The sequence below is a fragment of the Lithobates pipiens genome, unplaced genomic scaffold (assembly GCF_037356315.1).
Source record: "Lithobates pipiens isolate NorthernLeopardFrog02 unplaced genomic scaffold, aLitPip1_a1.2 Scaffold_28, whole genome shotgun sequence".
NCBI classification, from domain to species: Eukaryota; Metazoa; Chordata; class Amphibia; order Anura; family Ranidae; genus Lithobates; species Lithobates pipiens.
Window position 1 is genome coordinate 193,775,144 of NW_027507789.1, and position 14,478 is coordinate 193,789,621.

At 43.4% G+C, this 14,478-nt stretch overlaps 1 protein-coding gene across 1 annotated transcript in view; it reads left to right on the top strand.

The window, feature by feature from the left end:
• R3HDML (R3H domain containing like) overlaps positions 1-14,269 on the top strand; it is a 43,130-nt gene extending 28,861 nt beyond the window's left edge. The window contains exons 5-6 of the mRNA XM_077460216.1: positions 6,460-6,575; positions 9,895-14,269. Of these exons, the coding sequence (XP_077316342.1) occupies positions 6,460-6,575; positions 9,895-10,027 (249 nt within the window). The 3' untranslated portion in view covers positions 10,028-14,269. The remainder of the gene's footprint in view (positions 1-6,459; positions 6,576-9,894) is intronic.
• Positions 14,270-14,478: the final 209 nt, after the last annotated feature.

Here is a 14,478-nt window from a genome sequence, read left to right on the forward strand (position 1 = left end):
GGCACCATCCATCATGGAATTTCCACAAGGTTTGGACTCCCAGCTCTGATGGTAGAATGAGCAATGTGGAAGTAAGAGATGGCCAAGCATCACTGGGCAAAGTGACAATACCACTGCTGGCAGTCATGCTTATCCTCTGGCTTCAATAGTTTGAGACACAGATCTGCATGCTTGTTCTAGGTCAGTGCTGAAGAAAGTATCTTCAGAAGGACAAATGGCAGAAGCTATGTTTCTCATAGAAAAGGTTTACTTTAAACTAGCCACAGGCCACAAGGCAGAAGTTTGGCCACAAAGACCCCATATGGGTCGCATAAGTGGTCAGATGATGAATGTTACAGCCTCTGTGGTAGTAATATATTGCCGTCTCTGTGAGATTATTCTTGAAGTTCTGCTTGGTTTATTGCTGCTGAATAAATGTGTGTGCACTGAAGCATTTACAATAGTTTAGAAATCAGACTGGGCCTCCTACACCTTATTCCTGCAAATTCCTGTAACCTTTATAGCTGAGTCTTTCTAGTAAGGTCTTGAGAAACCCATTCACTCACACCCCCTCCTCTGGCACCTCTTCGTACATCTGCAGGCAGTTAAACATTTTTCCATAAACGGTTCTCCTGCACCTGATCGTACAGCCAGATATTTATTTTTTAAGGAAGAAAGTCTTCCTCTCAAATTTCAGTTTTACCATCAGCAGAAGCGTGCAGGGTGACAGCTGGTTGTTTGTATTCCTTATAAAACATGAAACTCAAGGTCAGTTTCTTTTTAATGGTGGTTGGCCTCGGGTTCCATGGCATCCCCTACTTCTATTAAAGCAGTTTACAGATGGTGGTGGACAGGAGATGTTGAAAACACATTTGGTTCCCTGATGATAAACTTTGCTTCATTTTGTTTCCCGACGTGCAAGACACGTAGGCACTTGAAATGCCATCTAAGGTTCAACCTGATTCTTATACATTCTAACCTTCTGTGGATCCAGAAGAAGGCTAAATAAGCCCAGTGCATCAGCAAATATTAACGCACTATATACAAAGCTCGGTAGTTACCAAGTTTGGAAAAGACAGCTGTTATTATTATTATTTAAACTATTCTTCATCTGGATGATCCAGAAGAAGGGAGTTTGACATGACAAATAGAAACACATAAATAGTTACATAGATCACAAGATTGAAACAAAGAATGCAAGGAATACCTACCTATACACTGTATGTTCTAAGGTTTTGTTGATCTAGACCAGGGGTCTCAAGCAGGCGGCCCTCCAGCTGTTGCTAAACTACAAGTCCCATGAGGCATTGCAAGGCTGGCAGTTACAAACATGACTCCCATAGGCAGAAGCATGATGGGAATTGTATTTTCGCAACAGCTGGAGGGCCGCCAGTTTGAGACCCCTGATCTAGACACATAAAAACCAAAAACCGTAGGTTCAAAAAAAACCTTCAGAATGAAGTTGCATATGTTGCACAGCCAGAAAAAAGGCACCATGTCCCTTAGTTCAAGATACCAACATTTTGATTTTGTTGATCCAGAAAAAGTAAATTAGAAAAGAAAAAAAGAAAAGAAAAAAACATCAGGAGGCATTTACAGATATATTATCATTTGTTCATTCAGGACAAAGTGATAGTAAGTTTTTCTAAAGGCCCCCCAACCCCTTGCTTATTTATACTCACAATACCAGTGATCCAACTGCTCCTGATTTTGCAGATGCTGGATAAATATACAGTGTTTCTGAGTATGGGGAAACATGTCATTCAATATGCCCCAGCACTGTCACTTAATTTAGAGGGTGATGTTACTGCTCCCCTAGCCTCTGTCACAGGTGACCCCTTAGTACCAGATGCAGCGGAGGCCACAGTTGCAAGTTGAGGTATGGTGAGTATAACTAGGGCAGGGGACCCTATAAAAAAAACATTTGCTCTGCATGGGTAAGGTTGTGGGTGGGTGCAGCATAGTGCAGTAGTAATAATTCACAAACAGTCCAGGTGCAATTAGTAGAACCTGTATTGTAGCAAAGGCAGAATCTGTACTGCAGAAGAGATAGAACTTGCATTGCAGAAAAGGCAGAACTTGTATTGTAATCAAGGCTAACCCGGTGGGAGAGTATCCAACCGGGAGCACTTGCAAATACCAATAGCTTGTAGTGGCGCAAGTATTAGCCAAACTGACAGCACCTGTCTGGAGGGGCAGAATGTTGCTTGCCTGTCTTGTACCCAAATAGGAAGATGTCCAAGGCAATTGCTAGCCCTCAGCTTTCCCTTCTTGTCTGGAACCTCTCTCTGCCACTAATAGTGTCCCTGACAGATGGGAAACCTATCCCTACATTACCTACACGTGAATGACAAAATCTGGGGAGCAGGGACTTAAAAAGACTCTTGATCCAATATGGCCACCAGGGGTCAGATGGATACAGCGCACCTAAATGGAACTCTGTATCCAGGAACCAGGAAACCACAGAGAAACCAAGTTTCCCCTGACTTCCTCTCCAAGCTGTGATCCTGCTCTGGTAGGCTGCCACCTATAGTGATGGACGAACGTTTCGCCCGGCGGTCGTTTCGCGGCGAATTTCCGACATTCGCGGTCCGCACGTTCGAACGCCTTTTTCCGTCGTTCGCCGCGGCGGACTTACGTGTTTAATGTATACAAGAACTTTAACCTTTGGTGACACGTTTATCATGTGATACAGGACAGCCAATTGAGACATGACAGCACATGGACACTTGGACATTCCCCCTAACCTATAAATACACCCGATCCGGTGGCCATTTTACATTCTTTCTTCTGTTACGATAGGGACAGGTTCCTGTGTGGAGTAGGGAGAGATAAACCACTAGCTATTTGGTACACAAAAGTTCTTTTCAGGACTGGTATAGGTGTTAGGTGTTGATAGGTTTGCTGTGCTGCTGATTCTTGCAGCAGCCTGAGTGTCTTTTGTTAGTTTAGAGAAAGGGAAAGGACGGTGTATGCTACAGGGACAGCCAGATTAGTCTTTCATCATCATCATCATCATCATCATCATTAGCTGTTACTATCAAGGTCCACAAAAGAGCTGTTCCAGTAACCACTAATCGTTCTCTTTTTTTGCCAATTTGTATAGGGACAGGAAGGAAGCAGTGTTGTCAGGCAGTGAGGGTAATTTTAAAGACTTGCTGTTATTATTAGTTCCACAAAGGTTCTTTTCAGGACTGGTATCAGTGGTACAGTAATAGGCTTGTACATGTATAATATTCTTTCTTCCAAATATAGAAAGGATATTATACTTGACTGCTGCCCTTCTGCTGCAGTCTGCTAAACATTCACAACTCACTTGTTCCACAAAAGTTCTTATAAGGACTGGTAACTTGGTATAGGGTGCTACGGTACATAGGCTTGAGTGCGGTACAGTCTGCTGTTCTGTAAGGACCGCTATCGGTCCACAATAGATAGGGTTGACGTGCACCACTGCTGACCGCTGCCCTATACTGCAGCAGTCCTTCAGCGGTATAGGGACTGACGTACAGTCTGCTAATCACTAACACACAACCTGCTTGTTCCACAAAAGTTCTTATAAGGACTGGTAACTTGGTATAGGGTGCTACGGTACATAGGCTTGAGTGCGGTACAGTCTGCTGTTCTGTAAGGACCGCTATCGGTCCACAATAGATAGGGTTGACGTGCACCACTGCTGACCGCTGCCCTATACTGCAGCAGTCCTTCAGCGGTATAGGGACTGACGTACAGTCTGCTAATCACTAACACACAACCTGCTTGTTCCACAAAAGTTCTTATAAGGACTGGTAACTTGGTATAGGGTGCTACGGTACATAGGCTTGAGTGCGGTACAGTCTGCTGTTCTGTAAGGACCGCTATCGGTCCACAATAGATAGGGTTGACGTGCACCACTGCTGACCGCTGCCCTATACTGCAGCAGTCCTTCAGCGGTATAGGGACTGACGTACAGTCTGCTAAACACTAATACACAACCTGCTTGGTCCACAAAAGTTCTTATAAGGACTGGTAACTTGGTATAGGGTGCTACGGTACATAGGCTTGAGTGCGGTACAGTCTGCTGTTCTGTAAGGACCGCTATCGGTCCACAATAGATAGGGTTGACGTGCACCACTGCTGACCGCTGCCCTATACTGCAGCAGTCCTTCAGCGGTATAGGGACTGACGTACAGTCTGCTAAACACTAATACACAACCTGCTTGGTCCACAAAAGTTCTTATAAGGACTGGTAACTTGGTATAGGGTGCTACGGTACATAGGCTTGAGTGCGGTACAGTCTGCTGTTCTGTAAGGACCGCTATAGGTCCACAATAGATAGGGTTGAGGTGCACCACTGCTGACCGCTGCCCTATACTGCAGCAGTCCTTCAGCGGTATAGGGACTGACGTACAGTCTGCTCACTTCCTTGACCCAAAAAAGCACACCGTACTATATGCCCCTACCCTCCTCTTTGAAGAGGTTGAGCGGTGTCATATTTCTACTGGGGCTGCTTATGATATCCCTGTGCTGTGCTGACTTCCTCCTGGGGGTTCTTATTATGAAGGGATCACACTATCCCTGTGCTGTGCTGACTTCCTCCTGGGGGTTCTTATTATGAGGGGATCACACCATCCCTGTGCTGTGCTGACTTCCTCCTGGGGCTGCTTACGGTGCTGCTGTCAGTGCTGTATGTCACGGTGCTGCTGTCAGCGCTGTATGTCACGGTGCTGCTGTCAGCGCTGTATGTCACGGTGCTGCTGTCAGCGCTGTATGTCACGGTGCTGCTGTCAGCGCTGTATGTCACGGTGCTGCTGTCAGCGCTGTATGTCACGGTGCTGCTGTCAGCGCTGTATGTCACGGTGCTGCTGTCAGCGCTGTATGTCACGGTGCTGCTGTCAGTGCTCTGTATTACGGTGCTGCTGTCAGATGCCTCTATCACGGTGCATGTGTCATTCCGGTATGTCACGCTGCTGGTGATCATCTCCTGCACCCTCTTCTTTGCCTACCCTGGTCCCTGACCTTCCCTCTCCTCCATTGCCTTCATTAGCTCCATAGTCCTGAATTGTTAGAACAATTTCCCAAATAAAATAAAAATGCTTGTAGTTATCGATCCCAAATTCACCTCATACATGTATTATGTCATTGTCCAGATGGTGGGACTACGTTTTACCCCCTAATAATTACCACGTGGCCGCAAATTCGACATGAAGGTTTGCAAAGTTCGCCTCCCATTGAAGTCAATGGGGCCCGCGGCGAACGTTCGGTTTCGCGAACGTTTGGGTCCGTTCGCATTTCGCTTTCGCGAAACGTCCCGTCGGAAGTTCGTCCATCACTAGCCACCTATAATGGCGGAAGCAGACTGCACCTGTTTACAAGGTGACAGTGTTTCTTTTAAGCCCATTAAAATACCAGAGGATACCTTTAAAAACCATTAACAACCATCCAATTTCTAATTCCCGATTTACTCCAAAGCACTTTTCCAAAGTGGCAAAATTTTGCCAAAACGTTCATATTTTTTTAAAATTTCAAAGAAATGGGAACACTCAGTTTTGCTCATCCCTAGTTATCTAAAGGTCATCTTATACCTTTCCATATCCTACTGCCAGAGGCAGATTCTCCAGCGATCATATTATATTACATCATCAATCAACAAGTCCAATTGGTGGTAAGGTATCCAGCTGTTCCAGTAGACCCATCCGTCTTCTCATTTTCAGAGCAGTCTCGTTTTTCAGCAATCATTGCTTCAAGCCTTAAATGGAACATTTACCCTGGCAGCAGAAGATCAATCATTTTTTTAGGAAAGAGGGCGGAAAAAAAGGGGGTGAAAAAAGAAAATGTTATGTTTGAGCTGTTTTTCCAACCTTTCCGAGGCAGAGATATTGTAACATTGAAAGGTTTAAAATAAGCGATTACAGCATCATATTTGGCAAGAGTCGGGAATTTGAACTCAACAAGTGCCGTCACTGACGCACGCGTCCCGGGCATGAATTCCATCAAGGGCTTTCATTTAGACATATCTATTGCCTTGTTTGTGTTGGCCATAGATCTTGATAGAACTGCAGCTTCTGCCGAGGTTAAGACTTTGATTAACGTTACCCTGTTTCCCTCTGCCATTTGACTTGATAGTTATGCATCTACCATGAAAGAATACAAAAGTGCAATTAGTCTCTGTGGCCTGTTTAACGTCGGCGAAGCTCAGATTTTGTTTAATTTGGACTTCATGAAGGAAACAAGTCCAAAACCAAATACCACCCCGCAAGGCCAAGTCCAAATACCACCCTTAAAAAAATAGAGATACATATCTGCTGACTGCAAAGCTGGGACAAAAGTGAAGCAACACCTTTGCTGTAATATGACTTGTGCTTAAAGTGTATCTACCAATCCTTAGATGTAGGGACTACAATTGTTTTCTTTTTTTTCTGTTTTTTTCCCTTTGAAGAAAGAATATACGTATAAGTCCACTATACATTCTTATACTAATGATCTGGTCCTTCTCCCTTCCAGATGGTGTGGGCATCATCAAATAAATTAGGCTGTGCCCTCAACACATGTCACAACATCAATGTATGGGGAAGTACATGGAGAAAAGCTGTCCTTTTGGTGTGTAATTATTCTATCAAGTAAGTTAGAATATATCTGTTGTGTGTCTTTCTTTTACTGCAAAACAGACCATAATGTACAAAATTGAATTTTGTTTGTAGCAGGGCTGTTTTCCATTTTCACAGGGTATCATTTAGGGAATCCGGCCAAACATATATCTGAAATTTTCAGTTCAGGAATATGGAATTTTTATTTCTTTTTTGAATCATACTTACCTAGGTGGATGTGGCTCTAGATTGAAAGAAAGAAAATAGAATCCCCTATGGACTGCCTTAGTTCACTTTTAATGACATTTTCTAAAAACACCCCTATGCAATACACCAGTGGTCTTCAAACTGTAGCCCAAGGGCCAGATGAGGCCCTTTGCTAGCCTTTAGCCAGCCTTTGGGGGACTATTCCTTACAATGATATTAGGCACTATTTCTCTCACTGACACCATCAATGGGAGACTATTTCTTTCACTGATACCAATGATGGGATTCCATTCACTCTACTAATAGGGGCACTACTCCTCCTCCCACTGATCACCAACCCTGAGGCCATATTTATTCTCACTGATGCTGGGCCCAGGACATTTTCTACCCCCGTTGGCCAAAGTTCAGCCCAGCTAAAGTCCTGAAGTACAGTAAGCCGACCCTTTGTTTGAAAAGTTTATAGAGCCCTGCAAAACAGCTTGCTCATTACATTAATATGGAGACCTCTTTTTTTTTTTTTTTAAGAATTCTTTCTATTCAAGTTGCTTATTGCATTGGCCTCCCCTCTTTGACCAAGAGGAGGATGTACTGAGTGTTGGCTATGTGGCCCCAGCAAATCATGAATGATCATTCTAAAAAATCTTAATTCCCTACCCAGGCATGCACAGTTCACTCTCTTTCACTCTCGCATAACTTTGAGCTATAATATGGAGGAAAGCAAAGATCCCAGGATGGGGGGTATAGTTACTAGGCAGCGTCCTTAAAAAAAAAAATATATATATATATATATATATATAAAATGTTCAAGCTCTCAATAAAAAGACATAGACATGGGGTTCTTTGTTCTAACGCCCCCCCCCCCCAACACAGTGTCCTCTGCCCCTTTCAAATCACCAACCCCCCCCCCCCCACATTAGTGTCCTCTGCCCCTCATAGCAGTGGTCTCTGCCCCCCCAAAACAGTGTCCCCTGCCACCCTTCACATCCCCCCTCCCTCACTGTAATGTCCTCTACACACCCCCCCCCCCATAACAGCCCTCTGTCCTCTACAAAGTGTCCTCTGCCCCCTGAAAGCAGTGTCCTTTACCTCTCCATCCCCCAGAGAAGTTTCCTCTGTCCATTTCTCATCACAATGCCTTCCCCTCACTGTAGTGTCCTCTGTCCCCCCTCCAACAGTGTCCCCTCTGCCCCTTCACATCATCCCCCCACTCCCCCCCCCCCACATACATAAAGCACTGTGTAGGTAGCACTTCCTAGGAGACGACATAGTGCTGGATGGAAGATGAGAGCAGGACCTGTCGGAGTTAACATTTCATAACAAGCTGGTGATTGGTTGCTAGAACCAACTACCAACCAATCACTGAGGCAGCTCCCTCCATCCAGCACTTTGCTGCCTTCCGCTCTCCGGTCTGCAGTGAACAAGAATGGCGGTAGCTGGGGGGAGGCAGAGCTGTGGTCACAATCCACCTGTCGGCTGCCCGTGGCTGACTGGTCGATCACAAGTGAATTCCACTCTAGAGGTTGCTGGGAGTTCCTTAAGCTATTAGCAATTTCTCAGATAAGTTCTCACTGACACCATTGATTTTTTTTTTTTAGCTATCTGAAAGGAGGTAATTCTTTCCAATTGTCCACAATTGTTTATGTAAGGCGCATTCTTCCCACTGACCATCACACGACAGTATCATGAGTTGTAGATATAGTCATTTTTTAGTAGGGGTTCCCTAAGACTGGAAAGTTATTTCAAGGGTTCCTCTGTGTTGAAAAGCTTGAAAAATGCTGCCCCAGAAGATAAAATAAGTATTAAAGTTGGTGATTTCACTTTCCTGGTTTACTACATCACATCGGTAAGAAAGAAGGAGTGACACTTTAAGGATATTCTTGTTTGGTGACTAAAGTAAGGAATGTCACACTGTAAACATGGGAAATGTACTATTAAAAGCTGCTAGTTCAGACTAGTCATCAGCAGTCAGAACCTCGGAGTCTGCAACAGACACTGCCTACTACATCCCCGCTTGTGTACATGGCCATCTATCTTCTACAATGTAGTCTAGACTGCATTATTTCACTGGGGCACATTTATTGGCCAGTTTATGGAGAGGGTCAGCCAACGGCCAAGGTTATGCCATTCATTAAATATCTCTATGAACTTTCTCTACAGTTTAGCACTTGTGTCTTTCATGATGTATTAGTATTGGATATTGTGACTTATTTTTGTCTGTGACACCATTGCAAAGATTTTCCCTCAATTGCTGTCCCTGTGACACCTGTACAAGAATTAGGGGTTGGGTATCACCAGGACAGGAACACACAAGCAGAAAATGGGGGCACCTATTCCAGTGACTATTCCATTTCAATTACAAATGTCACCAAGACAGGAAGTGAAGGGAAATCCAAATTTGATAATTGTCACTTGATCTGAGGACAGGTCTTGAAGATGGGATGTCCCCTTATTTTAGAGAGGTTTCCTCTCACTTCCTGGTTTGTCTCCGGGACAGGAAGTAAAGGGAAATTTCTTAAATTTTTCCAAAGGGGACATAGAGTTTATTTCACTGGGGCACGTTTATTGGCCAGTTTATGGAGAGGGTCAGCCAACGGCCAAGGTTACACCATTCAATAAATATCTCTATGAACTTTCTCTACAGTTTAGCACTTGTGTCTTTCATGATGTACGGTATTAGTTTTGGATATTGTGACTTATTTTTGTCTGTGACACCATTGCAAAGATTTTCCCTCAATTGCTGTCCCTGTGACACCTGTGCAAGAATTAGGGGTTGGGTATCACCAGGACAGGAACACACAAGCAGAAAATGGGGGCACCTATTCCAGTGACTATTCCATTTCAATTACCAATGTCACCAAGACAGGAAGTGAAGGGAAATCCAAATTCGATCATTGGCACTTGATCTGAGGACAACTCTTGAAGATGGGATGTCCCCTTATTTTAGAGAGGTTTCCTCTCACTTCCTGGTTTGTCTCCGGGATGGGAAGTAAAGGGATATTTCTTAAATTTTTCCAAAGGGGACATAGAGTTTAATTCTTCTTGACTTTGTTCAAAACTTAAACAAACATTTGCCCTAGATAAACCAGATGTTTCTAATATGACGGTTATTTCTCTTTATGTTACTATTCATATCCTTTTTTTCTAGGGGTAACTGGATAGGAGAAGCCCCTTACAAGCTGGGAAGACCATGTTCGGCGTGTCCGCCCAGTTACGGAGGTGTCTGCAGCAATAACATGTGTTTCTCCGGTGTGAAAAACAACAAGCTCAGCTGGTTTTAAGTGAATGAACATCCACTTCATTTTTTTTTATTTTCCTAAAACCACAACATTGAATGTCTTATATGTGTTTAGTGCAAGGTAGGTAGGTTGGTGTTCCAAGGAGGGCAGCCTACTTACAATTGACATACAGGGGCCGGTAATGCTACCAGAGTGCAATGGAAGAGGGCATGTCTTGTAAAAATCTGCTGCTCAGCCAATCAATGACAAGACTGCTTCATTGTAATTGGCTCAGGAATATGGGTGTACATACTTCTTGACTCTGTCACAAAACACATTAACTTGGTGGCTCAGCCAATTGTATTTGGGTTGCAGCTTCAATGCCATTGGACAGAACTGTGAAAGAAGGGTGCCAACTCATATATTTAATGACTTGTTCTGTGGCTGAATTAGTTAACCTGCCAGGAAAACACACCAGAGTGGTAAAGTTCCTTTAATATTTTAGAATATTTATGATCTAAAGGTAACCCAACATGTTTCAGGGATCTGGATCTGCTTCTGCTTCCTCGGAAGTAACGGTAAACATCAACTTTATGTTGCTTCCAGCAACCAATCAGTTTGCTCTTTTCATGAAAATTATATGTTGATTGGTTACTATGGACTAAGACTTTATTTTGGGCCTGAGCATTGACAGTCTGCGTCTTTGGACAAATTCATTGGATGAATGGCACACACATTGATGCAAATGTATGCAAATGTCTCTATATTTTCTATAAAAGATTAATTCTTATGATTGTCATCTTCCTCTAGTGGCCAAAATGCACTGTACTGTATTTTGGCTATTGGATGAAGCCGGAAAGTTTGTCCAGTTGGTACGAGTTTGCATGACATTCATCTAACTCCACGTGTTTTGCGTGCGTGTTTTGCGTGATACATTTTGTTGTAAAAAAATGAAAATTTTGTGTGATAGTGAAATGTGCAAATACTTTAAGTATGTCCTGTCCAGTGTTGGAACTGTTGAGGCATGACTCCAGCCAGTTTCTTGTTGTTTTGGACAGAGTGAGTAAGGACCTTTGTTGAGTTTTTATTGTTGTTTCTGACAAGTAATGAGTAAAAGTTCTCCAAAGGAGACATTGATATACATGGGCAGGATGAGAACCTCTTTTAGGTTGTCTGTGTCATTGGAGTTGTCCCCCCTTGCTGCATGGTCACCAGGGTAGGAAGTGAGGAATACGAATTGCATATTTCTTTTTTTTTTTGCTTAGCTAGTTTTGATGTCAAGAGCAGCACAACGAGCCCTAGCGCAGTGCCTATGGTTGAGGCTTAGTAACCAATATTAGGAAAAATCTGCCATGGGTATCTCCCCTTTGCCCAGTACTGTTTAATGCAACCCATTTTCCTGACTTTGTGACTAGAGTGCCACTATAACCCACAGACAGAAGAGGCAACTGCAATATTGGCAACCATTTGTATACATATACATAGATATGCAGCGTCACCCGTTCTTCTGAAGAAGCCATTATGGGACTGTTGGCTTTCCATTACGTTTAGCACCTTCCTGATTAAAATGATTCCTTTCCACCTATTATCTGCTTCTTGCGAAGGAACCCATATAGAAGAACATTGAGGGCCCCCTGCTTCCCGAATCTCTATCTCCAATTCCAGTGTTAGTGATGTACAATATTAACTACTCACATGCCAGCAAGGTAGAGGTCCTCAAATTTAATCATAATTCACTTCATCTGAATGGTACTGTCAAATGGCTTGCTGTCCTAATCACTGTGTAGTTGGTGCTCTGGGCCCCATAACAGCCATACGGTTTGCTTTGGCCTTAGTTACGTCCTGGACCATGATCAGTATAGCTATGGAACAATTCCCAGCAGTCTGTAGGGGACAGTTACATTTGGCATGACTTAAGTGTATGTTAAGCCAAAATAATGTATTCAACCAAAACTTTTTTTTTTAGTTTTAGATGTGGGGAAGAATCATAATCCCTTCCTATTTTTTTAACTGCTATCTAGGACTCTGTTGAACTTGTAGTCTCTGTTTACCATCTAAAAAAGGGGGATCTTTTGAAGATAAGTCAGGGAAGGCTGCCACGTGGATGTTTTGGAATGGGATGTTGCCCTTCTCCCTTGCATGGAGCAGGATGGCATCTCGATCTCTGTAATTAAGCATTTTGTCAATGAAGGTACATGGTGGTGCTCCTTGTGGTGGTTGGAGTGCTGGCATTCGGTGGGTTCTCTCTACAACAAATGTGGCAGAGAATGACACCCAGCTGTATGTGGTAATTATCAGGTTTTAGCAAGAGATGATGCAGGATCAGCACCCTCCGCACCTTCTGGGAGGCCCTCAAAATGGAGATTACAGCGGCGAAGCAGTTTTCCATATCGTCTTGCTTCGGGGCAAGCTGCTGGCACTGCATCTGTTCAGAGAAGTGTTGTAGTGGTTGTAGCTGGTTTTCCGTCCTCCCAATATGTGTTTCAGCCTCTCTCACTCTGTCCCAAAGTTTGTGGAAGTCCTTTCTTATGCAGAAAATGTCCACTTTGAGTCTTCAGTCTTAGAAGTGAAGATTGCCTGGCACGTGGAGATCGCTTTTAACACTCTCGCTGTTTCTGCAGCTGGAGGTTCCACGTCTGGTGTTGAAGCGCTGCCATTTTCCCCCATGGCCTCATTGTCCTTGTGCCTAAATTTGTCAAGCTTTGAGCTGGCCTCAGACGCCTTGCATGTAGGTGACATGGAGGGTGGGTGTTGAGTGTCTTCCGAGAGGTAGAATAACGATTGGACTGTAGTGTAAAAACTTCAGGATACTGAGCAGAAGGATGAGTAGAAAACTGAGCTACAGGAATACAAATCTGACAGGGGTTCTATCTTTCACCTTCTCTGCTAACAAAAAAGAAAATTGATGAATAAATGCATTCAATTCTTTTTTTATTTTTCATTGTGTTTTGCTAATTGTTGCCATTGTGTACCCAAGCTGGGTACTGGCTATGTTGGAATTTTTATGGTTCCTCTGTTCAGTAAGCTGTGAATTTCATTTTTTATTTTATTTTTTTGTTTTCTTTGAAAAGCACTTATGTCTGTAAATAAAATTCCTGCATTTATATTATCATGCAGTGGTTGTTTGAAAAGAGTGAAAAAAGCATTGACTGTAGATAATTTAATCATAGTCCATTTTGGAAGTATTTTGGCTCCCGCAAGAACAGCCCATATATCTGTTTGCTGTAAATTAATAAGGAGCAAACTGTGGAGATCTATAAAAGTGCATCAGCAAGGGCCTGACCTAATGCTTGTCATGTGTCCTGATGAATTCCCCTCCTTTTTGGAATATTGAATGACAGCAGACTCTTGCTGAGATTCGTTTCCAACAAAACTTCCAATATCAATAGGTCATCTACTCAGTGGTAAGGCTGTGAAATACTTGCTAAGTTTATGCCGAAGGTTACCTGGAGCTTATCCCAAAGGCTGGCATCATACCTATGTCCTGGGGTATTGCTAGGGTTGCCACCTGTCCAGAATTCACATGGACAGTCCGGGTTTTTAATCATGTGTTTGGGTTTCAGTCTGCCTGAAACCCGCACACATTATTCAGACCAGGCTGTGGCTCCCCAAGTAACCGAGATAGTCACACACAAATCTGTTGCCATCTGGGATCTGAGGGTGGCTGTCTGGGGGCAGGTTTAGCATCACTGGGGGGGTGGAACGATGATGTCAGCAGGAGCAGTTTGGCCACACCCACTGTTCGGTGCAGTGCGCATAGTTACTACTCTCCTTCGGGCACCCAAAGGTGTCCCAGTTCTTTTATAATCCTATAGTGCATACTAAAGGAAAAAAAATGCCCTGTGCCACTAAAGTGTTTGGGTTTGAAGAAAAAGGGGCAACCCTGGGTATGCCCTGAAAAATGCATTACTGCTTGTGGTGTTGCATTAATGCAGCCCATTCATTCTAAATAGTAATGTTAATTTAAAAAAAAGGCACCACAGCATTTATAAAGTAGACCTTTTTTAACACAGCTCATCACAGCGCACAAATTGTTCCCATCTGATCTGTGCACTGTGGTGCGCTAAAAGGGGGTAATGCCGCGAAGCGTAGGTATGATGCCAGCCCTAGTATTCCATTATAGAAACATTTTCCTTACAATAAAGCACAAATCCATCTATGGCCAATGTACAGGTCAATATTCTTATTGTGTATATACATATAACAATTGTATGTGAGCATTGTGGAATGCAGTCTATAAGGTGGGGTGTTTTACAAATTTATATGTTTCTATGACTTAATAAAAAGATGATGAAAAAAAAATCACACAGTGTCTGTCTGTAACATTCTTTATTCCGAGAGGGAGGTTTAACTTATACAATTACAACTGTAGTGCAGGCGCCTCAGCCATAATCTTTACATGACCAGCTGCTGCAAGCAAATCACTTACAGGACAAGCTCTGTATGGAGTATGGCATTTCCACTGAAAGGCTATTGTCAGAGGATCTACTGGGGGGAAAAAAACGGAGTACAAC